Consider the following 26620-nt stretch of genomic DNA (forward strand, 5'->3'; position numbering starts at 1 on the left):
ATCCATCCACCCATTCCCATGTATATCTTCTTGTTTTCTGCTTTGTTGTCAGACCAATCCAGGACTCTCCATTCCCATTCAGCTTTGAGACAAATTCCTAAAAGTTGACAAGAAACAATGATCATTACTCTGTTCATGATTCAGTATTTCTGTTGTAGTGAAGTCATTTTGTGACCATGTCTGAAGGAAGAAGAAAATCTACTGCAGCTGTTTTGTTCCTCCATGAAGGAACTGCTTAAAGACTCAAAGAAAGAATCAAAATCAGCTCCTTGTGTAGATCAACCAGCTTCATTTGATCAGAATGTATTTATGACTAAACCACAACAGAGAAGTCAGCCTTAGAAACATGAATGTCCCTGACTGACTGACTGACTGACTGACTGATGGAGTCTCACCATTGGTCGGTCAGCTGAGTGTTGGAGTGTCCCTATTGGCTGTTGCTCTTTCAGAATGAATTGGTTTATATTACATTATAAGAGCATGTTTACAGGCAGAGTAACCAACTAAGCACCTTTGTTGATAGATTTCCTGACGTTTCAGACCCTTTAACAACCTTTCTTGCAGTATTTACAGAATGCAAATACAACATGATGATGTCATGAATATGCTAATTAGCAGATTACATCATCTAGTGGTTTTTCGAGCAGGCTTCAGCTCCCTTCCACTGAAAGCAGGTGTTTACAGCAGTTCCACAACAGTTTTCAAATGCGTTCTCAGTTTCTCTCATTGACCTTACACAGTCCAGTCATATTCTAGATTTTGACCTAGTCTTGTCAGAAGGAAAATCAACATGTTTTGAGGATTTCTCCAGACATTTAGAATTGTGTTTATTCATGTTTAAAGTCCTCATCACATGTTTTTCTGTAAATTTTCTGCCCCGTTAGATTCTGTTCATCCAGAAGTGGATAAATCAATAAAAAGTTCAGCAGTTTCTCTGATATCTTCCATCAGTTTCAGTATCAACAACTTTGATGTTTAATCAGACAAATAAATCCATCAGGGTCAGGACAGGAAGCAGGTCACAGACTGACAGCAGGTGAAAAACACATGGAACAGATCACTGGTAGTTACATCAACCATCACACACACATTAACAAACACACTCACCTGTTCCTCTTTGCTGTTTATGATCACCAGATCAGCTCCTCTGCTCTGACAGTCTGTCCTGCTCTCAGACCAAGTTTTCTCCTCAGTGGATTTAAAGTAACAGCTGCATCCAAATCTCTTCCATCCATCAGGACAGCACTCCTCTTAATGTCAAACAAGTGTTTTAAAGACAGATTTCATGTCAGTCAGTGTAAAAGTGATCAGACTTGTCATTTCACTGTTTAGTGTAAGATCTTTCTCTCCTGCCTCTTTTCCTTTTCAGGTCATTTACTTTAGATTTTATACTTTCTACATTTACTTTGCTTCATATCCACATAGAAAAACTGTTTAACACCATGGAACAATTATACAGTGATTAAAAGTAGAGACACAGTAAAGTTATACCATGTGAATGGATACAAGTCTTTTCTCACCTTTAAGTTTCTCCTTCAGCCTCTTTACTTCAACCTGTAACTGAGTGTTGTTGCCTGCCATGTCTTGAGAAATAGAACAAGAATTAAAACAGTATGAAAACATTAATGTTTAGCAGACAGTGTGGAGTTGGACCCTTTATATTATGATATTTTCTTATTTAGTTAAAAACCTTTCATACCTGAGAGTTGTTCCTGGAGCTGAGTGTAACTGTTGTTCAGGTCGTTGTATCTGGTCTGCAGCTGCTCTTTTTCCAAAGTGACTGAAACATCTGGTGAGAAACAACAAAACAAGAAACAGAGCAAGAAAATCAGCATCTGCAGGAAAAAAAATAATATAAAAAATATGAGATATGTTGTAAGAAACACAACAAACCAAGAAACTGTGATAAGAATAAGGGATTATGTGGGACTAGTCATATTACCACTAATAGTGTTTAATGATGTTTGGTGGAAAAGTGTCTTCAGTGTACTCTGTAGACATACAGTACTTGTATCAAGTTGTCACAGTGATCCAGTGTGTGAACTGGTTTAGTATTTGCTGCTCAGAATAAATGAGTATTTTATCTTACAACATGTGGACAGGACAATGACCCCAGCCATCATCAGGAGACACAGCACTCCTACACACAGTGCAGCAGCTCTGTAAGGCCTGGTTTGAACTGGAGGAAGCTTCTGAGTCTGTGGTCCTACACAGACAAAGCACACAGAGCAGGTTTATTAATAGAAAGCAACATGACCGCTGTTTTCATACTTTTCATTACCCATCGTTCTCCACTGTTATGGATGGAGGCTGACAACACATGGTCCATAGACAAAGGAGTGAAGCCAGGGTCCTTCACCTTTTCACACCTTGATGTAAAAACTACACATGGACTCATGATCACTGTGTGCCCTGGTTCCTGTGACGTTACCAGGTCAACAAACCCAGCTGAGCTCCTCTCCTCACTCTGTTCCTCACTGCAGGAAACTGCAACATCTCTTTCCCTTGTCTTCACCCAGGCTGCAGGGACAGCCACTCCCTCTCTCACCACCCTACTCTGTATCATGCAGTATGAGGCCTGCTTGGACCAGACGGCTGCACTGAATTTTGACAGACACAGAGACTTAAGACAAAACAGCGCTCTGTAAAGGACCTTTTCCCTCCATGGACTTGGTAAAGTATTAGTGTTATATAGTGTTGGCAGGTTCATACAAACAGGACTGGAGGTACATCCAGTGTCTCTCTCTTGACCTTCACCTTTATCCTAACTGATCTGGCCTTAAACAAAGAAATACTTCTGTCTTAGCCTGCCCACATGCCATGTGGTTGGTCTCAGTAGCCATATTTGATTCCGCCATCTTGTGTATAGTTTCCTTTGTTTAAGCCTTGTGGTTATCTTTGAGTCTGACATATTGATGTAGGTTTGTAGATTCCTTTTTTTACCTTCCCTCCCAACCACAAGCTTCTTCTCTTGACTTTGTATTGACAAGTTAAAAAATTAACACATCCTGTCATGCTGGACGCCTCTTCTTCCTGTCATGTAGTTACTCTTTTCACTCTGTTGTCAAGCTGTTGTTACCAGAGTTTATGCTTCCCCATATCAGAGAGATAACACAGATCAGTTAAATGTCACCATAACCAACAGGAATGGAGTCCAAAACTAAAAAAGTAACAGCAACAGAACGACTGAACGATTCTGTCCTCGATACTCAGAGCTCTCTGGTTCCGCACTGTTTGTTCACAAAATGTAAATTTAATCCAATTAACAGCTGGAAACAGCTGCTAAACCCAAGAGTTGATACTGAACATGTAGTTACATAGAAACAAACAGAGATGTCTGATGGGCTTTATTGGAAAGCTGAGTGTAACAAACTGAACGGAGAACACTTACCTCCTTCCTGTGACTGTAAATCGGTGTGATCGTCTCCCATACGGTCCGTACTCTCGTAGATATTCACCTCCCTTTCCTCCCACTCTGCTCCATCTTCCTCCACCTTTCTGTTGTATCTCACCTTCTTTGATAAATCTGGTTTTGCATAAATATCTGAGGACATCTTGAAGGCACAGAGAAACCTGATCAGTAGCTCTACGTCACTTACTGCACCGTGTCGATCAGTTTCTCTGCTGCTGTGAAACTTTAATATGTTCTAGTGCAGTACGCTCTTCTAACTATTGTAGATATAAAATCAATATCATACAGTTATATTCTGAGGCTGCTGTCAGTTTCTTGGCCAGCCGTCTGTCTGAACATTGAGGAAGTAGCACCAAGAAAACTAACACATATACGCCCCTTTATTCATTTGACTCCGTGAATTAAAAAAAAAAACCTTGCAACAGCACTTCTGTGGTTTTTTTCATTACTAATTATAGAACACTGTGTTGTCCAGTCTTTCCACTTCTAATAAACCTTTTGGACGAACTTTAAATCAAACAGAAAATAAATCAGTTTTTTTCTTTGTTCAATAAAATAAGAGAGTTTGAAGATACAAGGTTTCCAATCAGCAACAACAGCATTATGTGTTAACAGATGCCCCCATGTAGACACAAAACCCACATTCAGTCACTCACACCCCACCCCCCACACCCATCACCCATGCCACCACCACAACACACAACAGATCAACAGCCCACATCAGGAAATGCTGCTGTCTCATTTATTTTTAGTCTTACAGAGAAACAACAGCCTGAAGTTAAGGTTTTACAGTTGATCAGTTAAAACAGATACTGTTTGTCTGAATGTCAATCAAACATAAACTGATCAGCCACAACATTAAAACCTCTGACAGGTGAAGTGAATAACACTGATTATCTTGTTCTAACGGCACCTGTCAAGAGGTGGGATATATTAGACAGCAGGTGAACAATCAGTTCTTGAAGTTGATTTTATCTGGAATCCGATCAAATTGGCAAGAGTCAGGATCTTTTTGACAAGGGACTAATTGTGATGACTAGATGACTGGTGTGCAGTGGTCAGTACCAACCTAAAGTATTCTAAGGAAGGACAACTCTAATCAAGCACAGGCATCAATCCACGTCCAAATAACACAGTGAAGGCAGTCAGAAGCAAAGAACCAAGCAAAGAAGCACATCACAATAAAATATAACATTCTGTCAACTAAAAGGAGGAAAGACAGAGACTAATGGGTTAATGAGACACAGTTAACACAACAAACTGGTGGGAAGTAAAACACACACAAGAAATTTCAAAATAAAACAGGAAATTACTACACACACTACAGCAGGAAGTCACACACAGGGTCAGCCTGTGACAGAAACATTCAGCAGACAGATTCTCAGAGCTCCTTCATGGACCACAGTGGCCACAAGGCTCTGAGAGTCAGTGTGTCTGCTTCTTCTGACTCTGTGTTATTTAGTAAAGTCTTGAACATTTTGGCCAGCAGGAGGTGTTTTGTACCTTTCATTTTCTTATGTTTGCCTCTATTGTGTACAGTCACTTTGACAGAGGTGCAGGAAGAGTTATCAGAAAAGAAGTGACATGCAGTGAGGGTCTTTAGTCAGAGTGGATGCCAACGTCCGAGCACTAATCTATTCTGTTTCTCACAGATCCATTGTTTGGATCCATTGTTGGTGTGCATCCATGTCCCCTGAAGATTGATATAAGCTGTAGATCTGTTCACAGGCATTACACTAACTCCTACAGTCCAGCCTCTGAAAAACAGGGTTGATGTTATTGGTAAAAGCCACAAACACAAAGGATAGTTGGTGTGAGATAATGTATACAGTTCTTGTAAACTCCCAACTAACTAAATTCTGCACTGTCTCTCCCACTGAGCTTCAGAAGGTCGAAGAATTTGTTATTAGATTTTTAATTAGAATTCTTTGTTTATCTTCACTATGTTGTGTTTTCAGTGAAGACACAGAAGATTAATATGAACATGTTGATGCCCTCATGTGGTAGAGCAACAAACTGCAACTTCATCATGTCAAAAGCCCAGCTCAGCATCCTCAACCTTTGACCTAATTTACAAATAAAATATTAATGACTTCTTATGGAACTTTTTTAGTTTTCAGTTTCATCCAAATATTAGCATCAAACAATTAAAAAAAGAAATTTTCTCACTGATATTGTGGTTTTGATCCATCCACCCATATCCACTCCCATTTATCTGGCCAGCTGGATGTTTTCTTTGACTCCAGACCGATCCATGAAGTTCCATATTTATTCATCTGAGTAAGAAAATCCTGACAATTTATAAAAAGAGCAGATAATTATTCCCAACAATAAAATATCACATGCACCATTGATCTCTCACAGTAGCATGCTGCATAAAGCCTGTAAATTTTATGTAGGCCTGACAGATGCTGATGGACAGCACAAGATGAAAGAACTGTGAAAGTTCATGTGAGTACTCCTGTCCTTGTTTCAGGCTTTAATGTTTACAGGTTTATTTGTTTCTCACTGAGGTTAGAAATGTAGATGCTGAAATCAATCCCCCACGTCAGCCAAACTTATTTGGAAGAGTAAACAAAGGCAAATAGTAAAATTATAAACACTGTAAACATCCATCAGAGTCTACAGACTGATTTGATGGTTCAGTTTTGAGTCCCTCACACATGACTTTGGCGTACATGTCTCTCAGTGATCTCACAAGCACAGAAAACTCACCCTCCTGTCTGCTTCATTTAGTTCCATGATCACACACACCATCTACTCAGACTTCTTCTCTCTTTGCTGTGTGCAGTATTTTCAGTAAAAGTAACTGTTGTCTAACATTTATTACCTCTAATTCCAACATAAAGATCTCAACACAGTGGCACAGGAATTCCACCACCTGTTGGTGTTTTAGTGTTGTAATTACAGAGCGACACAGACACACCAATGCACACAACGGTGTGCATTTATGTGTAGGCTACACCATAGGCTTTGCGTTGATCCTATACAAAGGTATGAAACGACACATCATGCCTCTGATTTTTGATGGGTGACATGCTATCTAAAATCACAGACTAGGGCAGCAGTAAATCATCAAATCGGTTCAGTGTAAACAAACAAGGGCATTGTAATCAAGAGTCTTAATGGCAGTATATCTCTGTAAAAGGGACTTTGGATCTGTCTTCTTGTCAGTGTAGGGATTCGAACCAGCAACCTTTCAGCGTAAGTCTCAATCTAACTCATAACATCAGACAGTTGTACTGGAGTAACAAGGACAAGATACATTCTGAAATGTAATTTCATCACAATGGCACATTTTCATGTACAGAAATATTTAACATGCAACTAAATAAAAGCTCCCACACAGAAACAGACGTACTGTACATGCACAGACTCACACATCAAAACACAAACACATGAATTTCTTTCTACAGCAGCTGTTTTGGCCCATTTCCTACTGGTTTTCCACATCTATGTTTGATGCTTAATAACTAATAAACATCACAGAACCATGATTAATAGCTTAAATTAATTTTCAGTCACTCACCTGTTCCTCTTTGCTGTTTATGATCACCAGATCAGCTCCTGTTCTCTGACAGTCTGTCCTGCTCTCAGACCAAGTTTTCTCCTCAGTGGATTTAAAGTAACAGCTGCATCCAAATCTCTCCCATCCAACAGAACACCTCTTCTCTTAATGTCAAACAAAGACAGATTTCATGTCGGTCAGTATAAAACTGATATAATTTCTTTCTATCTTTCTATTCAGCCACTTTTCCATCTGAGGTCATTTACTTTTAATTTTCACACCTCATGTATAAATTACTGTCTGAAACAGAGGAATCTGAGTAGAAAGCTCAACAGCAGGAAACAAGTTAAATCATATGAATTGGTATAATACTGATACCTGCTGTTAGTTTTTGCACTTCTCACCTTCAATTTTTTCCTTCAGCCTCTTTACTTCATCCTGTAACTGACTGTTGTTCACTACTGTGACTTGAGACAAACAGCGATAGATAAAAGATTAGAAATATAACATTTATGCTGAGCAGGCAGTGTCAGATCCTGTACATTATGATATTTGCTTATTTAGTTAAAAACCTTTCATACCTGAGAGTTGTTCCTGGAGCTGACTGTAACTGTTGTTCAGGTCGTTGTATCTGGTCTGCAGCTGCTCTTTTTCCAATGTCACTAAAATATCTGGAGAGAAAATCATTCTGATTGTTGTGTGTGGTGCTCGCACAGACAAGAAAGATCGAAACATACTCCTCCAGATTAGCACATTGTTTACCCTTTTTCACATGAATTTATTATGCAGTTTAAGCTTTGTTGAAATTTTTTAATCTTTCCCCTTACAAAGCAAAGTTTCTTGTGAAAAGTTGGAAGTAACAAAGAAATATACAGAATAAAACAAGCAAATATTAGACATTAGACATAACAATAGTGGACAAAAACTCGGATGAAGTTGCACAATAATGTCAGTATGAAATAAAAACTCACAGCGTGTGAAGACTCCAACAAGTATCAGAAAATAAAACACCCCCAGAATCACAGCAGTGACTCTGAAACCGCTTCTTTTTGCACCTGGAAGATTCCTTTCACTGCCTGGTCCTAAAGTAAAATACAAAATACACTGAGAACATATTTTATGGAGAATATGGAGTGTATCTGCTCAGTGAAATCAATGAACTGCAGTGTCACCATATTACACACTTTAAAATAAGTCTCGGTCTGCACGGCAGGGAAATAACAGTTCATTACCGTCACAGGAACTTTGATATAAAAACATCTGGAGAAAAGGATTTGTTCATTGCTCAACCTTATTTCATATGCAAACAAACATTTGCATAACTTTTCCTTTTGCAGTCTGCATTTGCAGATATTTCATGCTCACCAGTTTTCTGTTGTCCAGTATTGACGAACCGGTCTTCATTCTCTAGGATCTCCACTCTCTCACTCCTCTCCCCTTCTCTGTTGTTCGCTTGTACTCGTCTGTTATATCTCACATTCAGATTTAAATGCGACGCAGCTTGAGTATCTGAAGACATCTTTCTGAACTGGTTTAACTGTTTTTGACCAGGCTTTACTGGTCGTCTGTTTCTGTCTGTGTCAGGCAGCTTTCAGTAAAGGAAGTAACAGCAAGGCAAACCACAAACACAGATACACACGCTTACACAACGCTTTCTGATGAAAACTGATAAATATCTCCAGAATCTCGCTAAAGAGTACACGCTGCACTTTTTGCTTGGACTCCAGCAGAAAAAAAAATTAATTAAATAAAATTAAAACATTGTACATAAACTTCTTGCTCTCAAATGTTTTTTCAACTCAATGTTAGGACATGACCCATGAGAATACAATAAATCACCAGATAATAAATCCCCATGGCCGAGGCTGACATGGCAACATGTCTCAAACTGTGACCAAAATGTTCTCATTATGTGATGACCTTTCATATCATCACTCTTTCAGTATATTTTTGTCCATATTGCTGGAGGTTCATGCTTCAATCAGATGTGGAGTCTGCAATTCTCATATCAGTGGAAGTTCTTAATATCAGATATAAACAAGAGTTTGTGAGTGTGAAACCCATGGTTTCCTGTTTTTTATGGTAATACAACTATTGCCCAACTGATACTGGATATTGATGTTTTACATCTTAGAAAGTTTAATGTGCATTAATGGTAAACAGTAATCAGCAACAACAGAATTAATATTGCCATAGATGAGAAAACAAGGAGCATCCCTTCACCAAAGGCCTATTTCTTTCAGTGAATAAAGGCACTGTTGACTGCTTAAAGGACCAGTGTATAGGATTTAGTGGCATCTAGTGGTGAGGATGCAGATTGCAACCAATACCCCTCTCCACTGTAGAAATATAACTCTCCACTCTCCACTGTAGAAATATACTATGGTAGAAGATCTATGTAGATATGAAGGACACATTGTAGGCTAATGAAAACACAAGGATTCTTAGTTTCAGGTGATTATACACTGATGACAACATATTATATTCCCCTAAATCCTACACACTGGTTATATTGTATGTATCATTATGTTAGCCCATATCAGCCCATCAGCAGTGAGAACGTTGTGACGACTTAAACGTGGCTTCCTGACAAGGAGCAAGATGAAAACAATCATCTGCTTGTTATTCTGATGCAGCATGAAATATTACATTTACATTATTGGTAACCTAATACAGCTGTCACATGGTGTTATAACCTTAACACACATACAGTCCTAACACACACACCTCTCTCTCTCTCTCTCAACAACAACAAAATCAAGAGACACTTTTTTCACAGATCCAGTTGTTAGAATTATAATGTCTACTCTGTGTCCAGTTTCCTTGTCGACTGCAGCATTCTACGTAGTGGTGCCAGGTCTTTTGAGAGTGTCCTGTCTCCCAGAACCTGTGGAACAAAAAAATATCTAATTTTATATTAGCCTGAACCTGCCAGTCATTTCATTTTGAAGTAATCTGTTGCATATTACAACATATTTATTCAGTATACTTTAATTCCTCCATTTTCATGAATCTGTTTTTTGTAAATTACAGGTGAGGTGAGGATTTTACCTGTCAGTCTTAATAAATGTCAACAGTAGAATGCTAACTAACATTAGCATCAAGGGCTAGAATGTTTGCCATTGCTTGGCAACACCATCAGTCCTCTCATTCACTTCTGTGTCCTCATCTGCTCTTTTTCATTTGCTGTTGTGACAGTGCTGATGTAATCATAAATGTAACATCCAGATTTTAACTCCTAAATATAAAACGTGTTTGCTTTGATCAGGGTGGCCCGATGACTGCACGAGCAGTTTGGGAGGTTTAAGACTGGATCTGTAAACCCCTCACATGACCAGTTTTGGTTCTTGACCTCTTCACACTCCAGACAACATTTTGATCTCACATAACTCACATAATTGTCAGCGGTGATCCATCTACCCATTCCCATTTCGGTTCCCATCCTGTTGGTTTGTGACTGTACTCAGCCTTCAGGCCAATCCAGGAGGCTCCAGGATTATTCAGCTCTCTGATAAACTCCTGATATATTTATAAAAGAGTTCATCATTTTGATTTGCAGTAACCTTTTTTAAATAAATGAGAAACAAACTTAAACTTAACCAACAGAATCACCTTAACGACAAACTGAGTAGAGGCCAAGATAAGAAAGGTTGATCAGTGACATCAAACACACTCACCTGTTCCTCTTTGCTGTTGATGATCACCAGATCTGCTCCTCTCTTCTGACAATCTGTTCTGCTCTCCTCCCATTTTTTTCTCTCAGTGAATTTGTTGTAACAGCTGCATCCAAATTTCATCCATCCTTCAGGACATTGCAGCCCTTGTTGTCAAACAATTGTATTTATGTAATTCAGTGTCGTTTTTGTCAGACTAGTTGATCACTTCAGTCTTCCTATTGTGTCCATTTTCTTTAGACTCTGGCTGCTTTTAATTTGCATCTCTTGTGACGTCTCTCAGAGAAATATCCATTAAACAAAAAGCAGATCAGCAACATAAAACAGCTGAGTCCAGTTATACAGCATCCACTGGTACAATACTTATTTGATGCTGTAACTGTGATTTCTACTCATAGTTCCTCTAGTACTGGCTTCCAGATTTCACCTACTAGCACATATAAACCTCACTATTTAACACAATGTATCTCGTCTCTTTTAACATTACACAAACTGAAATGTCAAGACTACAATTTATGGCTTTAGTGGGAGTTTTGTGTTTTAGTTATTTCTTGACAAACTACACTTCAGTGCTACTCTCCAGTGCTTTGTCTGTGTTTATATCTCTTTGGTGTTTGTTGTATTTTCTGTTACCTTACCTGCAGTTTGTCTCTGGAGCTGCTTTACTTCATCCTGTAAGTGGCTGTGGCTGTTGTGCAGGTTGTTGTATCTTCTCTGCAGTTGTTCTTTTTCTAAAATGGCTGAAATATCTAGTGAGAAGCACAATAGAACAAAACAATATATCCAGCATTTAAACATCCCGGCAAGAATAAGAATATAAACAGAATAGAATACATCCTGTGGGTCTGTATTATAAACCTTTGACCCACTGCACATCTTCATGAGCCTGATGAGCAAAATGCCAGCGTTAATAAAAGATCCCTCACTGTGTTTTTGCAGGCTGAAATCAGTGAAGTGCTGTCCTCAACTCAACACAAGGATGAAATTTGTTTGCTGAAACACCAGAATCTGAATAAAAAGCACCAGAAAACAGTATACTGACCAGCAATCATATCAACAGCAAAGTACACAGTATGACAGTGCTGTCCATAAACTCTTTCAGGTTATTATCAGCATCTGCTAAAACAATACAAACTGAGCTACAGTGCAAAGAATGATGACAGCACAGAGGGAGTGACAGTGTATGTGATATTTATTAAGATTTTTACTAAGGGAATTGATTGATTTTTTTGGTCCAACTCTTCATCAGTTTCCTACAGAGCCCCAAAGAGGTCAAAGAGAGAAAAATACATATATATTTTAGGACTGAATGACTTATCGAATTTTAACTGAAGTCGTGATTTGAGCTAATGAGATTTTCAAACCACAATGACTGTGATTATTTTTACAACAGCGAGTCAATGGACGAGTCGTTTCACTTTTTTTTTAGCTGCCTCACAGTTCACACAGAGAGCACTGCAGGAGCAACAGAGTGACAGGCTGTAAACTATACAACAAGATCTGGTCTTAAAATGACCGAACCACAAAACTAACTGTGGAGTTAGATACTTGATGAAAACAGAGAACAGAGCGACGCAGGCAGTGTGATTTGTTCTGATTCTCTCCGCTCTGGTGTCAGGTGAGTTCTACCTGCTGAGAGCTAGATGCTAGTTGCGAGAAAGGACACAGCTAAACCGGAAACTACTGGTGATATGACGAGTTAAAAGCAGCTGACAGTATCAGCCCTGCAAGAGAGATAACTGAGCTGTGCCCAAGACGCCAACTTCATGTCTGCAGTGTTTCCATTATATACATTTTGTAGCGGCAGCCTGTGTGTCTACCTTGCTGAGTGCTGCAGCTCTCCTTCACCTGTCTATGCGGCATATGGGAACAAATTAATTAAAATGTGAGAACGAATTCATTAAAACATGGGAACAACTTAATTAAAATGTGGGAACTAATTGGATCTCATGCACATGTAATAGCATTTTGATCGCTCAGTGTAATAAGACATGGCATCAATATGAATATTTTGTCTTTCTATGACCACCTTGGGGCTCCACGATTTCCTTATTAATTTTCTGTGTAGAAGAAAAAGTAGGCTTACACACGTTTCCAGCAACCAATCAGCAACGATTTTTGACTCTTCTACTGTTGAGAAAGTGTATCCCCTTTTCTTTGTTCATTGTTTTCCTCCCTGTGCAGCAAGTGTGGATGGGTTTTGCTGGCTGGGAGCTGATGGAGGAGTCAAGCTGCCTGTAGCCTGAGAGCTAGCTATAGCAAGGCTATCTGTCATCATCAAACATGGATGAAGTGAGAGAATATTTGCACAACATTCATTTAGGTTTTTCTCAGTCAAAGAAAACACCTGCTAAGACTGTCTACGAGACGCTAATGTTCATCATAACAGGATATTTTTCCCTTGGTACGGACATACTGCTCAGTTTGGAAGCAGTGGAACTTGCATAGAGTGTAAAATTCCTGAAATTTAAGACCTTCCTGTGTAGAGAGATGTTTTAATATATTGCTTGTGTTTCCATCCTTTCTTGAAATCACAGCAACTATTGTTAGAACACTCACCTATTATATTATCTCATACAAAATGTTTACGACAAGACATTAAAGAAAAGCATGACAATTAAAAACTCAATTCCTCACAACGCATGAAGATTCCAGCCAATATCAGAAGATAAATCACTCCCAGAGTCACTGCAGCTTTGAAACTCCCTCTTTTGACAAATGCAGGATTCTTTTGAGTGTGTGGTCCTACAGCAACAAAATATACAAAGAACATTTTTATTTTCCTTGTTTGAAGTTCGTGGAGTATGATTAGTAATAAGTAAAGTTACTCATTGTCATCTTTCTCAATAAGAATAATCACATTTATTCTCACCTTGTACCAGATTATAGTGGTGGAAGTGTTGACTCATGATAATTGATTGATTGAATTGTTAATCATCATTCAGTGTCTAAGTTCAATATTACAACACAAAATTTGACATGAACTTCCATTTTACAGTATTCATCATTTCAGACTTACTGGCTTTGTGTGACCCAAGATCAGCGTGATGCTCCTCATGCTCTAAGATCTCCATCTCAATCTCATTCTCCTCCCCTGCTCCTCTCTTTTCTTGGACGTTTCTGATATGTTTCACAGCAACAATGTCTGTCGACATCTTGGAGACTTCACATTAACTGAACTTCACTACCGGGTGTCTCTGTCTGTGAGTTTGTCTTTGAGCTGGGCAGCCACCAACACAGGAAGTGACAGGAGGACAAACTACAACCACAGATGCACAACAAAACACACTGATAGTGTCATCACCAATGCGGTGACATAAATTTAGGCATTCAACGATTCAGTCATTGGAATTATGAAACCTTCAGATAAACTAGATAAAGGTATATTTTAATCTGGAAACTGTTTGTAATCTTTATTTCCCGACAGTGAAACAGCAGAACTGCACTCATACAAACGATTGTGCGTAGCTGCAGTCATGACTGCCCACAAAGTTTAAATACACCTCTCTGACACAGGAAACTGCCACTGGTATGTGAACCGCACAGCTATTTTTGTTCTGTCCTGTAGAGAAACTGACATTTTTCAAGTTAAGGTTTAAGTTTCAAAGTGTTGGTGATAATGAAATGAAAACGCTAAAAAATATTGTGCTGTTGTAGTTTGAGTAACAAAAAAACAGTAACGTAGGAGATGATGGAAAGTCTCCCTCTCTAACACAAAACACACGACTGATAATTTTCAGTAGTTGAGTTTGGTTTGAGTGTCTGGTTTGGGTTAGACAGTTATCACTCAAGATTAAGAACAGATCCCAATCATGTTTACAGACATGAACTGTGGTCTGTGGCATAAAAGTTTAACTCATAACATACTCATCTACCACCCAAAGTTCCACTTATCAATAATGTAATGTGGTGATTTGGAATCACTCCAGATTAAAGTCCGTGTGAAGCAGTAACACTAATGCGTTCTGAGTCAGTCACACCACAGAAAAATGTGCTATAAACCACTCAGCTAAATTTGAATGGTTAAAAAAATCAGCAAATATATAAAACTAGGTTTCAAAATCATGACAAAACAAGGAGCTCTCTCTGAGACACTGGGGGCGTGTCCGCTGCAGCAGCTGAAACCACGCCCACTCAGTGCAGCACAGTGACAGTTAGCATCCTGTTAGCGCTCTGATAGCCTCCTGTTAGCTTTCTGTTAGCATCCTGTTAGCTCTCTGCTAGCATCCTATTCCGTACATGTCTGAGCCACCGCAGCTTTTTGTTTTTGTTGATCTCATGGCCTGTCCTCAAGGACTCAAGAAACAAGTTGCATTATTTATGCAGTCATATTAATGATGTTTATTAAAACAAAGTATAAAGATGTTACACTGATACTAAACTGACTCTGTGATAATTAGCACATTATTATGGCAACACGTGTTACTGCCTCACTCTGACAGCAGATTATCAGTGAATTCCTGTTGTCTCTGGTGAAAGTTTGTAAAACTAACCGGAGTGAAACGGTCGGTGCAGAAACAGGTGTTGGTGGTGTTCCTCAGCTCTCCATCAGTGTGGCTTTACACTAAATTAATCCACCTCCTCTTAATGCCTTTGAAATTTAAACAGGGCAATGACTGATCTGCTCTGCAAACTAGAGCATCCAGGGAAGATGGATTTGTGGGACGACAGCAAAGCTAGCTAGCAAAACTTGAACTAGTCAAAAAAGAACTGATGCTAACGCAGCGCTGCTATTTATATATACTGTAATTAACTTTTATTATATGAATTTTGTCAGACTCGTTCACATATAATGTTTAATTATTGTGTGGACGACTTCCAACCCCACTTCTCTGTCTACACTGTAGAGAACAGAGGGACAGTATCTATTAAATGAAGATTATTTAACAGGAGACAAAGAGGGAACAAATGTACAAAAGTTCGATGACTGTGAGGCTCCTGCAGGAAGTTTCATTATTACATGTCTTTGGTCTGATTTGATAAAATTAATTAAAATCAATTATTAATCCTGACATCTCACACCCCTCTGTCATCAACGACAGCAGGAAATCTATTTCTCACACATCCAGGTCTTTGAATAATGATAATAATCAAATTTTTTCAATTTTCCTTGTTGATCGCAGCATGCTACACGAGACCTGTACGTGGAATATTTCCCCCATCCTGTCGCCCAGAACCTGTGAGACACATAAAATATAGTTTTAACCTGAGCTGAAACTCCTGATTATTTTCACATTCAAATCAACTTGAATCTGACTTGAAATATTTCAGATATTTTCAGTGGTTTGTTTTTAGGGAATTTGCTGACACTTAAAACCATGAAAGATTCTGGGTATAAATCTGATCCCAGATGTTTTATGAAAACTAGAAACTGGACTCAGAGATGACATCCATCTATTGTTTCATTCTACTGAAAGCTGCTCACTCTGTTCATTCTCCAAAAACATTTTCTCTCCTCCTGGTCTGATTCCTGCTTTCTGACCCCACTGCACATGCTCAGTAGAGTCTCTCTGCCTGAGCTGGACTCAACCAGTGGTTTGAACAGTTTTTGAATCATGACTCTTTAAACTTGAGTCTTTGTTACTGGACCTCATCACAGACTGCAGATGAGGAGAGTTCAAGTCCAGCTGTTCATTTCTTTCATTTGGTTCAGTATCTGCTGGTTGTTAATAAAACAAACACTGATAAAACCATTTGAACATGTGTTACTGTCCTACCTTTTAACACATGCTTCTGTTAGTTACCAACAATGACTTTGATGGAAAAGTTCAGAAAAACTAATAAACTGTCTCACGTTTCAGTCAGTGGTGATCCATCCACCCATTCCCATTCCCATGTATATCTTGTTTTCTGCTTTGTTGTCAGACCAATCCAGGACTCTCCATTCCCATTCAGCTTTGAGACAAATTCCTAAAAGTTGACAAGAAACAATGATCATTACTCTGTTCATGATTCAGTATTTCTGTTGTAGTGAAGTCATTTTGTGACCATGTCTGAAGGAAGAAGAAAATCTACTGCAGCTGTTTTGTTCCTCCATGAAGGAACTGCTTAAAGACTCAAAGAAAGAATCAAAATCAGCTCCTTGTGTAGATCAACCAGCTTCATTTGATCAGAATGTATTTATGACTAAACCACAACAGAGAAGTCAGCCTTAGAAACACGAATGTCCCTGACTGACTGACTGACTGACTGACTGATGGAGTCTCACCATTGGTCGGTCAGCTGAGTGTTGGAGTGTCCCTATTGGCTGTTGCTCTTTCAGAATGAATTGGTTTATATTACATTATAAGAGCATGTTTACAGGCAGAGTAACCAACTAAGCACCTTTGTTGATAGATTTCCTGACGTTTCAGACCCTTTAACAACCTTTCTCGCAGTATTTACAGAATGCAAATACAACGTGATGATGTCATGAGTATGCTAATTAGCAGATTACATCATCTAGTGGTTTTTCGAGCAGCTTCAGCTCCCTTCCACTGAAAGCAGGTGTTTACAACAGTTCCACAACAGTTTTCAAATGCGTTCTCAGTTTCTCTCATTGACCTTATACAGTCCAGTCATATTCTAGATTTTGACCTAGTCTTGTCAGAAGGAAAATCAACATGTTTTGAGGATTTCTCCAGACATTTAGAATTGTGTTTATTCATGTTTAAAGTCCTCATCACATGTTTTTCTGTAAATTCTCTGCCCCGTTAGATTCTGTTCATCCAGAAGTGGATAAATCAATAAAAAGTTCAGCAGTTTCTCTGATATCTTCCATCAGTTTCAGTATCAACAACTTTGATGTTTAATCAGACAAATAAATCCATCAGGGTCAGGACAGGAAGCAGGTCACAGACTGACAGCAGGTGAAAAACACATGGAACAGATCACTGGTAGTTACATCAACCATCACACACACATTAACAAACACACTCACCTGTTCCTCTTTGCTGTTTATGATCACCAGATCAGCTCCTCTGCTCTGACAGTCTGTCCTGCTCTCAGACCAAGTTTTCTCCTCAGTGGATTTAAAGTAACAGCTGCATCCAAATCTCTCCCATCCATCAGGACACCACTTCTCTTAATGTCAAACAAGTGTTTTAAAGACAGATTTCATGTCAGTCAGTGTAAAAGTGATCAGACTTGTCATTTCACTGTTTAGTGTAAGATCTTTCTCTTCTGCCTCTTTTCCTTTTCAGGTCATTTACTTTAGATTTTATACTTTCTACATTTACTTTGCTTCATATCCACATAGAAAAACAGTTTAACACCATGGAACAATTATACAGTGATTAAAAGTAGAGACACAGTAAAGTTATACCATGTGAATGGATACAAGTCTTTTCTCACCTTTAAGTTTCTCCTTCAGCCTCTTTACTTCATCCTGTAACTGACTGTGATTTTCACTCAGTGTTTCATATCTGCTCTGTAACTGACTGTTGTTGCCTGTTGTGTGTTGAGAAAAAACAACATGAGATAAAACATTAAAACAATATGAAAATATTTATGCTCAGTAGTCATTGTGAAGTTGGACCCTTTGTATTATGATATTTTCTTATTTAGTTAAAAACCTTTCGTATCTGAAAGTTGTCCCTGGAGCTGAGTGTAACTGTTGTTCAGGTCGTTGTATCTGATCTGCAGCTGCTCTTTTTCCAAAGTGACTGAAACATCTGGTGAGAAACAACAAAACAAGAAACAGAGCAAGAAAATCAGCATCAGAACAATGAAGTTACATCCTGTATATGATTAAACGTCACTATCACACTTGTGAAGTGGAACTGAATGATGTGGTGTAGCCACTGTCCTTCAGCCTGCTGTGAGTAGAGCTCAGTGTGTGGTGACTAGTGTGTAACTGATGTACAAACACAAACAGGTCTGCAGCATGAAATCATTTCCTTAAAGAAGAAAAATATGTTGTTAGAAACACAACAAAACAAGACACTTTGATAAGAATAAGGGATTATGTGGGACTAGTCATATTACCACTAATAATGTTTAATGATGTTTGGTGGAAAAGTGTCTTCAGTGTGCTCTGTAGACATACAGTACTTGTATCAAGTTGTCACAGTGATCCAGTGTGTGAACTGGTTTAGTATTTGCTGCTCAGAATAAATGAGTATTTTATCTTACAACATGTGGACAGGACAATGACCCCAGCCATCATCAGGAGACACAGCACTCCTACACACAGTGCAGCAGCTCTGTAAGGCCTGGTTTGAACTGGAGGAAGCTTCTGAGTCTGTGGTCCTACACAGACAAAGCACACAGAGCAGGTTTATTAATAGAAAGCAACATGACCGCTGTTTTCATACTTTCCATTACCCATCGTTCTCCACTGTTATGGATGGAGGCTGACAACACATGGTCCATAGACAAAGGAGTGAAGCCAGGGTCCTTCACCTTTTCACACCTTGATGTAAAAACTACACATGGACTCATGATCACTGTGTGCCCTGGTTCCTGTGATGTTACCAGGTCAACAAACCCAGCTGAGCTCCTCTCCTCACTCTGTTCCTCACTGCAGGAAACTGCAACATCTCTTTCCCTTGTCTTCACCCAGGCTGCAGGGACAGCCACTCCCTCTCTCACCACCCTGCTCTGTATCATGCAGTATGAGGCCTGCTTGGACCAGACGGCTGCACTGAATTTTGACAGACACAGAGACTTAAGACAAAACAGCGCTCTGTAAAGGACCTTTTCCCTCCATGGACTTGGTAAAGTATTAGTGTTATATAGTGTTGGCAGGTTCATACAAACAGGACTGGAGGTACATCCAGTGTCTCTCTCTTGACCTTCACCTTTATCCTAACTGATCTGGCCTTAAACAAAGAAATACTTCTGTCTTAGCCTGCCTACATGCCATGTGGTTGGTCTCAGTAGCCATATTTGATTCCGCCATCTTGTGTATAGTTTCCTTTGTTTAAGCCTTGTGGTTATCTTTGAGTCTGACATATTTTTTTTACCTTCCCTCCCAACCACAAGCCTCTTCTCTTGACTTTGTATTGACAAGTTAAAAAATTAACACATCCTGTCATGCTGGACGCCTCTTCTTCCTGTCATGTAGTTACTCTTTTCACTCTGTTGTCAAGCTGTTGTTACCAGAGTTTATGCTTCCCCATATCAGAGAGATAACACAGATCAGTTATGGAGTCCAAAACTAAAAAACTAACAGCAACAGAACGACTGAACGATTCTGTCCTCGATACTCAGAGCTCTCTGGTTCCGCACTGTTTGTTCACAAAATGTAAATTTAATCCAATTAACAGCTGGAAACAGCTGCTAAACCCAAGAGTTGATACTGAACATGTAGTTACATAGAAACAAACAGAGATGTCTGATGGGCTTTATTGGAAAGCTGAGTGTAACAAACTGAACGGAGAACACTTACCTCCTTCCTGTGACTGTAAATCGGTGTGATTGTCTCCCATACGGTCCGTACTCTCGTAGATATTCACCTCCCTTTCCTCCCACTCTGCTCCATCTTCCTCCACCTTTCTGTTGTATCTCACCTTCTTTGATAAATCTGGTTTTGCATAAATATCTGAGGACATCTTGAAGGCACAGAGAAACCTGATCAGTAGCTCTACGTCACTTACTGCACCGTGTCGATCAGTTTCTCTGCTGCTGTGAAACTTTAATATGTTCTAGTGCAGTACGCTCTTCTAACTATTGTAGATATAAAATCAATATCATACAGTTATATTCTGAGGCTGCTGTCAGTTTCTTGGCCAGCCGTCTGTCTGAACATTGAGGAAGTAGCACCAAGAAAACTAACATATATACGCCCCTTTATTCGTTTGACTCCGTGAATTTAAAAAAAAACCTTGCAACAGCACTTCTGTGGTTTTTTTCATTACTAATTATAGAACACTGTGTTGTCCAGTCTTCCCACTTTTAATAAACCTTTTGGACGAACTTTAAATCAAACAGAAAATAAATCAGTTTTTTTCTTTGTTCAATAAAATAAGAGAGTTTGAAGATACAAGGTTTTCAATCAGCAACAACAGCATTATGTGTTAACAGATGCCCCCATGTAGACACAAAACCCACATTCAGTCATTCACACCCCACCCCCCTTCACCCCTGCCACCACCACAACACACAACAGATCAACAGTCCACATCAGGAAATGCTGCTGTCTCATTTATTTTTAGTCTTACAGAGAAACAACAGCCTGAAGTTAAGGTTTTACAGTCGATCAGTTAGAACAGATACTGTTTGTCTGTATGTCAATCAAACATAAACTGATCAGCCACAACATTAAAACCTCTGACAGGTGAAGTGAATAACACTGATTATCTTGTTCTAATGGCACCTGTCAAGAGGTGAGACATATTAGACAGCAGGTGAACAATCAGTTCTTGAAGTTGATTTGCTGGAATCCGATCAAATTGGCAAGAGTCAGGATCTTTTTGACAAGACGACTGAGTCAGAGCATCTCCAAATCAGCAGGTCTTTCAGGGTGTTCCTGGTGTGCAGAGGTCAGTACCAGCCTAAAGTATTCTAAGGAAGGACAACTCTAATCAAGCACAGGCATCAATCCACGTCCAGATAACACAGTGAAGGCAGTCAGAAGCAAAGAACCAAGCAAAGAAGCACATCACAATAAAATATAACATTCTGTCAACTAAAAGGAGGAAAGACAGAGACTAATGGGTTAATGAGACACAGTTAACACAACAAACTGGTGGGAAGTAAAACACACACAAGAAATTTCAAAATAAAACAGGAAATTACTACACACACTACAGCAGGAAGTCACACACAGGGTCAGCCTGTGACAGAAACATTTAGATTCTCAGAGCTCCTTCATGGACCACAGTGGATGAACCTTTTCTGAAAGCTCTATGACCTTTCCTCTAGCCTTACTCTTGGGACAAACTGTTTTAGCTTCACTACTGTTAAGGCTCTGAGAGTCAGTGTGTCTGCTTCTTCTGACTCTGTGTTATTTAGTAAAGTCTTGAACATTTTGGCCAGCAGGAGGTGTTTTGTACCTTTCATTTTCTTATGTTTGCCTCTATTGTGTACAGTCACTTTGACAGAGGTGCAGGAAGAGTTATCAGAAAAGAAGTGACATGCAGCGAGGGTCTTTAGTCCGGTTCAGACCCGTTACATCACAGTTACATGCAACACACGTCAAAGTGTAAGATTACCAAGAAAGCTCTTTGATCTGTTTCTCACAGATCCATTGTTTGGATCCATTGTTGGTGTGCATCCATGTCCCCTGAAGATTGATATAAGCTGTAGATCTGTTCACAGGCATTACACTAACTCCTACAGTCCAGCCTCTGAAAAACAGGGTTGATGTTATTGGTAAAAGCCACAAACACAAAGGATAGTTGGTGTGAGATAATGTATACAGTTCTTGTAAACTCCCAACTAACTAAATTCTGCACTGTCTCTCCCACTGAGCTTCAGATTTAGTTTCAGAAGGTCAAATTTTTTATTAGATTTTTAATTAGAATTCTTTGTTTATCTTCACTACGTTGTGTTTTCAGTGAAGACACAGGATTAATATGAACATGTTGATGCCCTCATGTGGTAGAACAACAAACTGCAACTTCATCATCCTGAGCTGCCAAAAGCCCAGCTCAGCATCCTCAACCTTTGACCTCTTAACGATGAGGTTTAGAGGTCAGATATTTTAATTTATTCAACATATTCACATTATTTGAAGACATAATTTACAAATTAAATATTAATGACTTCTTATGGAACTTTTTTAGTTTTCAGTTTCATCCAATTATTAGCATCAAACAATTAAAAAAAGAACATTTCTCACTGATATTGTGGTTTTGATCCGTCCACCCACATCCACTCCCATTTATCTGGCCAGCTGGATGTTTTCTTTGACTCCAGACCGATCCATGAAGTTCCATATTTATTCATCTGAGTGAGAAAATCCTGACAATTTATAAAAAGAGCAGATAATTATTCCTCTGTTCTTAGATAGTGTTAGTGTTAGTGTTTCTGTGGTCATAGGTTCATTCATGTTTTGATCATTTCTTAAGAAAAACAACAATAAAATATCACATGCACCATTCTCTCACAGTAGCATGCTGCATAAAGCCTGTAAATTAGGCCTGATGCTTATTTTAAAGATCATGTGAACCTCTTTCTGCAGCAGCTGTTTTGGCCTATTTCCTCCTGATTTTACATATCTATGTTTAATAATTTGTTATATGAACTTCACAGAACCATGGTTAACAGCTTAAACTAATTGACAGACACTCACCTGTTCCTCTCTGTTCTTTATTATCACCAATTTGGCTCCTCTCTTCTCACAGTCTGTCTTGCTGTCGTTCCAGGATTTCATGTCAGTAGATATGTAGTAACAACTACATCCAAACTGCTTCCATCCTTCAACAGAGTGTTTGCCAATCATGTGTTTTAGTGACGTGTTTCAAATGATTTAGTGGCAAAGACTTAAAATCTGCTGTTTCTGTTTAAACCTCTCTTACCCTCTGTCTGGCATTGATTGTTGCTCCTCAGGTTGTTATTCAGCTGCTCATTAATGATACTGAGCTTCTCCTTTTCCAAAATGACTGTAATATCTGGTGAAAACCACAACAAGAAAGAGGCAGGGCATTGATGGAAAATCAAACTAAGTGATCAAGGTTTTCGAGTGATTCAAGGTATGACGTTAAAATAATGGTGAGTCCTCACAGAGCTTGGACAAAACAGCAATCCCTGCTAACAGCAGGATACACAGCAGACCCAGAACCAGTGCAGCAGTTCTAAAAGGGTTTCGTTGAACAGCTGGAAGAAGCTTCTGAATGTGTTCTCCTACAGAGGCAAAGGACATAGAGAGCACATTTTAATTAAACATGAGCAAGACAGGAGCAAAGACATTTAATGTTAGAGGTGAGAACATTATGACTTGAGCTGAGAGCAAGCTAACTGAATGTACCAACAGTGGACATATGTTGTTATGTGTGTGAATTCTGAAGTCTGTGAACTCTGAGCTGAAGTTAATGGTTTATCGAGGTCTCGGAATTTACCGAACTAAATCAACAGTCTACTGCACAAATAAATGTTTACTTTTATCAACCACGTTCTAACAAAGACACTGTTTTTTTACTCACACAGATGTAGCTTCTGCAACCACAAACTTTTACATGAATTTTAAGTTATAGCGCCGTGTCACCCACACAGCTGATGGAGAAAGCTGAGGTCCGCAAGCACCACTGAGGTGCTCAAATGAAGCACACCCTCGAGTGTAATATTGCGATTATACAACTATTACCAACAAAGTAAAATGTGTATGGTGGAGTAATATTTTTAGTGATGAGTAAGGCGTGCATCATGCTGATTTGAGCACATTCTAAATGTCTTGTTGACCAATCAGATTGCTCAGTTGGAACTACTTGTTGTATAAGTGTTCTGTGATTGCACTACACTGTTCATGCTCAATGCTGCACTCATTCCAAAGATTTTTGTCTCTAACAATCCTTTACACCTGAAAACATGGAAACGTAAGGCCCAGGTTGTGTGCAGGAGTGAATGACAAAATCAAACATATTCAAAATACCAGCATACAGACTAAAACTGCTTGATTGTTCAGTGCCCAAGACCAGGTTCAAAAATACCGGAGTGATCCTTTAAGTACACAGCGTGGGATCACACAAGGCCACTCATTAAAACCCATCAAGCTAATGTTCCACGTATTGGAGCTGATGGAGTTTCAATAATGTGCAATGAAACACAGGCCGTGCTGAAAAGCTAATGTGGATGTAACCTGAGTCAGTAAAAAAAGGTGTGTGTGGTTGAGCTGTGCATTTTTTCAGTGTATAGAAAGTGTGAAATGTCTCAGTGTCACTGCTGAAACTCAAGAGCAAATACATTTATAATGAACACTGTCATAATTTAATCAACATTACCACTGCACTGTACAAATCAAACATATTTCCTTTTTATATTAACAGTAATATTTAGTAATATTCAGTATTAAAAACTCCATCGTACCTCCATCCTCTGTTGGAAGATTTATACTCTCGTAGATGTCGACCACTCTCTCCTCTCTCTCTCCTCTGTCCTCTCCAGCTCCTTTGCTGTATCTCACATTCATAGTCAAATTTGGATTCTCATAAATGTTCGATGACATTTTAAACTAAAAAGTCTCTGTATCTTTTTATAATAGTCTTGGTTATACGATTATTGCCCCAATCATTCCCCCAGCCGTCATTCCATTGTTGTTTCCTCTAACACCTGGTGCTTTACTAAATGGATCTTTGTTGATATCGTAGTTTCTACTTCTAAATCATAAATACAGCCTTTAAGTCTGTTCTGCTGCTGCTGTCAGAGTTTTCTGTCAGAGGTTCTCTGTGTCTCTTCTTCTGTATGTGCTGGCCAACTTTCAACAGGAAGTGTCAAGGAAACGGTAGCAGGAAAACACACAAGCGCACTGCTGTAATTTCATCACTGTATGAAGAGAAGCATGTTACTAATTGGGAGATTCTTTTTGGGGTTTATAAAATGCTTTTATCAACTATAAAAACACATGGATATTTAAGTTCTGCTTTTTATTAGTTGTTTTCATGTTTAAGAGCTGATTGACAGGTTAATGTCGAGCACTGAAAGGTGTCTGTAGAGCTGTGATTCCTCCCTGATAATGACATTAAAATGTCAGAGCTGTAGTTTGGTATATTACACTGCAAAGGAAAACAAACATATAAGTAAAGTAGTGCAAACACTACATAGTAGAAAACTTTGTAAAGACTTGTCATGAGCAGTTAAATGGTGTCAATGTCTCTTTTTTTTTTTTTTTTTTTTGAATCATGTTGCAACAACTTCTGCTGTGGGTGTAACATATTACTGTTATCATCACGCCATCATCTCATACTGCCAGATTGTCACTCCCCACATAGAGAGGAAACTGAGTCTCAGAATATCAGATAGGATGTTGAGAATAAGCAGAAATACCCAGGCCTATCAGAGCTGGCCACGAAGAAGCTCCACATGCCCATAAGATTTTGTTTGATGGTCACATGTTACGCAACAGACTCCTGTCTTCCTGTGTATTTACTGTCACCATAGTGAAAGAAAATAACACGAGTTATGACCGTGACTGTTTTAGGGATTTGTCAGCCCACATTAATCATAGTGCATGGATCCACGGTGAAAAATCAAATGACAGTTTATGGCTTTACTGTGATTGATAGCTTTTTCTTCTCTCGTGGTCGCAGTGAGGAAATACTTGAATACCTGCCACAGCTGGAACTGGAACAGGATGTTATTTGTCACATAGTGTCACTAGAAGAGATGTAGTGGAAAGTCCACACCTTTAAATACCTGGGACCTAAGGCTGATAATGATCTGATCATGATTAACCTTTTAAAGTGTTGCAGTGTTTTAAGTTTTTGTGTGTTCGGGTGTATTCATGCTAAGGATTGTGACAGTAAGCACGACTCAGTTCAGTTTTATAGTGACCTTATTATAAAGAAGAAAAGCCCATCCACACAGATACAACATCCTCGTATGAATTTAGAAGCAAAACATTCACTAGATTTGTGTTTTGATTCTAGAAACCACATCCGGCTTCATGTCAAAGTACAGAACGCTTCATTTCCTTTATCTGTGAGGTTTATTATTCTAGTTATTATAGTTTATAGGCAGGAAACAACAAGACTGTTCTAGTAGAGATGTTATTTTAAGCAACACTCTGTAACTATTTTAACAGATCTACAGTTCAGCATTACTGTTAACTTGGTTTTATTTTACTTTAAAATCTCAGCCTCAGAGTCATGGTGATGGTTCACTGACCTGTAACAGGGAGAATCATCATTCCCACTAATATATATAACATTCATGGATGTTTCCTGCAGCTAAAAAGCTAAATTGTTGTTGTAACTACAACAATAGCTGCTTATTGTTTAGTGGTAAAACTGCAGGTGTGTTACCTGCACGTCCCTGTAGCCGCCCTGACACACGTGATTAATTGTAAACAGTTTGTTAAATCACATCTGGATTTGAGACAGTGTTAGTTTTGAAAACAGGATGTTAACCCTGCAGTAGATATGATGGTACGTGCTAAATTAAATATCT

The 26620-nt window shown here is 38.9% G+C and overlaps 4 protein-coding genes and 2 long non-coding RNA genes across 22 annotated transcripts in view; 2 read left to right on the forward strand and 4 right to left on the reverse strand.

Moving 5' to 3' along the window:
- The window catches only part of LOC127141999 (uncharacterized), a 38353-nt gene extending 22572 nt beyond the window's left edge, over window positions 1-15781 (forward strand). Inside the window, exon 3 of the long non-coding RNA XR_007812504.1 lies at window positions 15664-15781. This is a non-coding gene — a long non-coding RNA (uncharacterized LOC127141999). The remainder of the gene's footprint in view (window positions 1-15663) is intronic.
- The window catches only part of LOC108887586 (CD209 antigen), a 48315-nt gene extending 27939 nt beyond the window's left edge, over window positions 1-20376 (reverse strand). For 3 of the 13 annotated variants that reach the window (XM_051069088.1, XM_051069072.1, XM_051069070.1), the window contains exons 1-6: window positions 19965-20372; window positions 18707-18823; window positions 18148-18246; window positions 17927-18022; window positions 1700-1789; window positions 1555-1583 (exon numbers count right to left, since the gene is read on the reverse strand). In XM_051069088.1, the coding sequence (XP_050925045.1) occupies window positions 1555-1583; window positions 1700-1789; window positions 17927-18022; window positions 18148-18246; window positions 18707-18823; window positions 19965-20127 (594 nt within the window). In that variant the 5' untranslated portion in view covers window positions 20128-20372. Of the gene's footprint in view, window positions 1-1554; window positions 1584-1699; window positions 1790-2089; window positions 2207-3391; window positions 3744-17926; window positions 18023-18147; window positions 18247-18706; window positions 18824-19964 lie in introns of those variants that run through there. The other 10 variants (XM_051069074.1, XM_051069077.1, XM_051069091.1 and 7 more) reach the window with 9 other exon arrangements.
- The window catches only part of LOC108887585 (collagen alpha-1(XIV) chain), a 157365-nt gene that overhangs the window by 120110 nt on the left and 10635 nt on the right, over window positions 1-26620 (forward strand). The gene's annotated exons all lie outside the window — the stretch shown is intronic.
- On the reverse strand, window positions 4141-9003 carry LOC108887589 (CD209 antigen-like protein A). Of its 2 annotated transcripts, none has more exons than XM_051069095.1 (7): window positions 8286-9003; window positions 7892-8002; window positions 7502-7591; window positions 7325-7381; window positions 6942-7084; window positions 5582-5703; window positions 4141-5169 (listed from the first exon to the last, which is right to left on the reverse strand). In XM_051069095.1, the coding sequence occupies exons 1-7, from the start codon at window positions 8437-8439 to the stop codon at window positions 5016-5018; spliced, it is 831 nt and encodes a 276-aa protein (XP_050925052.1). In that variant the 5' UTR covers window positions 8440-9003; the 3' UTR covers window positions 4141-5015. The 2 variants fall into 2 exon arrangements, with proteins under 2 accessions (XP_050925052.1, XP_018538564.1); XM_018683048.2 differs by having other exon boundaries at window positions 7325-7387; window positions 8286-8992.
- LOC127142010 (uncharacterized) lies at window positions 10298-12233 on the reverse strand. Its single transcript, XR_007812513.1, has 3 exons — window positions 11233-12233; window positions 10598-10740; window positions 10298-10439 (listed from the first exon to the last, which is right to left on the reverse strand). It is a non-coding gene; the product is annotated as an uncharacterized LOC127142010 (long non-coding RNA).
- LOC108887590 (CD209 antigen-like protein E) lies at window positions 20705-25577 on the reverse strand. Of its 2 annotated transcripts, XM_018683052.2 has the most exons (7): window positions 24542-25577; window positions 23243-23362; window positions 23038-23130; window positions 22812-22936; window positions 22359-22480; window positions 21730-21864; window positions 20705-21079 (listed from the first exon to the last, which is right to left on the reverse strand). In XM_018683052.2, coding segments are annotated over exons 1-7 (735 nt in total). In that variant the 5' UTR covers window positions 24681-25577; the 3' UTR covers window positions 20705-21078. The 2 variants fall into 2 exon arrangements, with proteins under 2 accessions (XP_018538568.1, XP_018538567.1); XM_018683051.2 differs by having other exon boundaries at window positions 20705-21864; window positions 24542-25574.

The sequence above is a fragment of the Lates calcarifer genome, linkage group LG3 (genome assembly GCF_001640805.2).
Source record: "Lates calcarifer isolate ASB-BC8 linkage group LG3, TLL_Latcal_v3, whole genome shotgun sequence".
Lineage (NCBI taxonomy): Eukaryota > Metazoa > Chordata > Actinopteri > Centropomidae > Lates > Lates calcarifer.

Bases quoted from the DNA above. Each gene is read 5' to 3' on its own strand.
- LOC108887589 (XM_018683048.2), bottom strand. From the start codon at position 8,439: ATGTCTTCAGATACTCAAGCTGCGTCGCATTTAAATCTGAATGTGAGA. The intron at 7,592-7,891 runs GTGAGTTTTTAT...TTTTCTCTCCAG, and splicing joins TGTTGGAGTCTTCACACGCT to ATATTTTAGTGACATTGGAA. The intron at 7,085-7,324 runs GTGAGAAGTGCA...TTTGACATTAAG, and splicing joins GCTGAAGGAAAAAATTGAAG to AGAAGAGGTGTTCTGTTGGA.
- LOC108887590 (XM_018683051.2), bottom strand. From the start codon at position 24,680: ATGTCATCGAACATTTATGAGAATCCAAATTTGACTATGAATGTGAGA. The intron at 23,363-24,541 runs GTACGATGGAGT...TTGCCTCTGTAG, and splicing joins TCTTCCAACAGAGGATGGAG to GAGAACACATTCAGAAGCTT. The intron at 21,865-22,358 runs GTGAGAAATGTT...CCTGTTTTTCAG, and splicing joins GGATCAAAACCACAATATCA to AGGCTGGACTGTAGGAGTTA.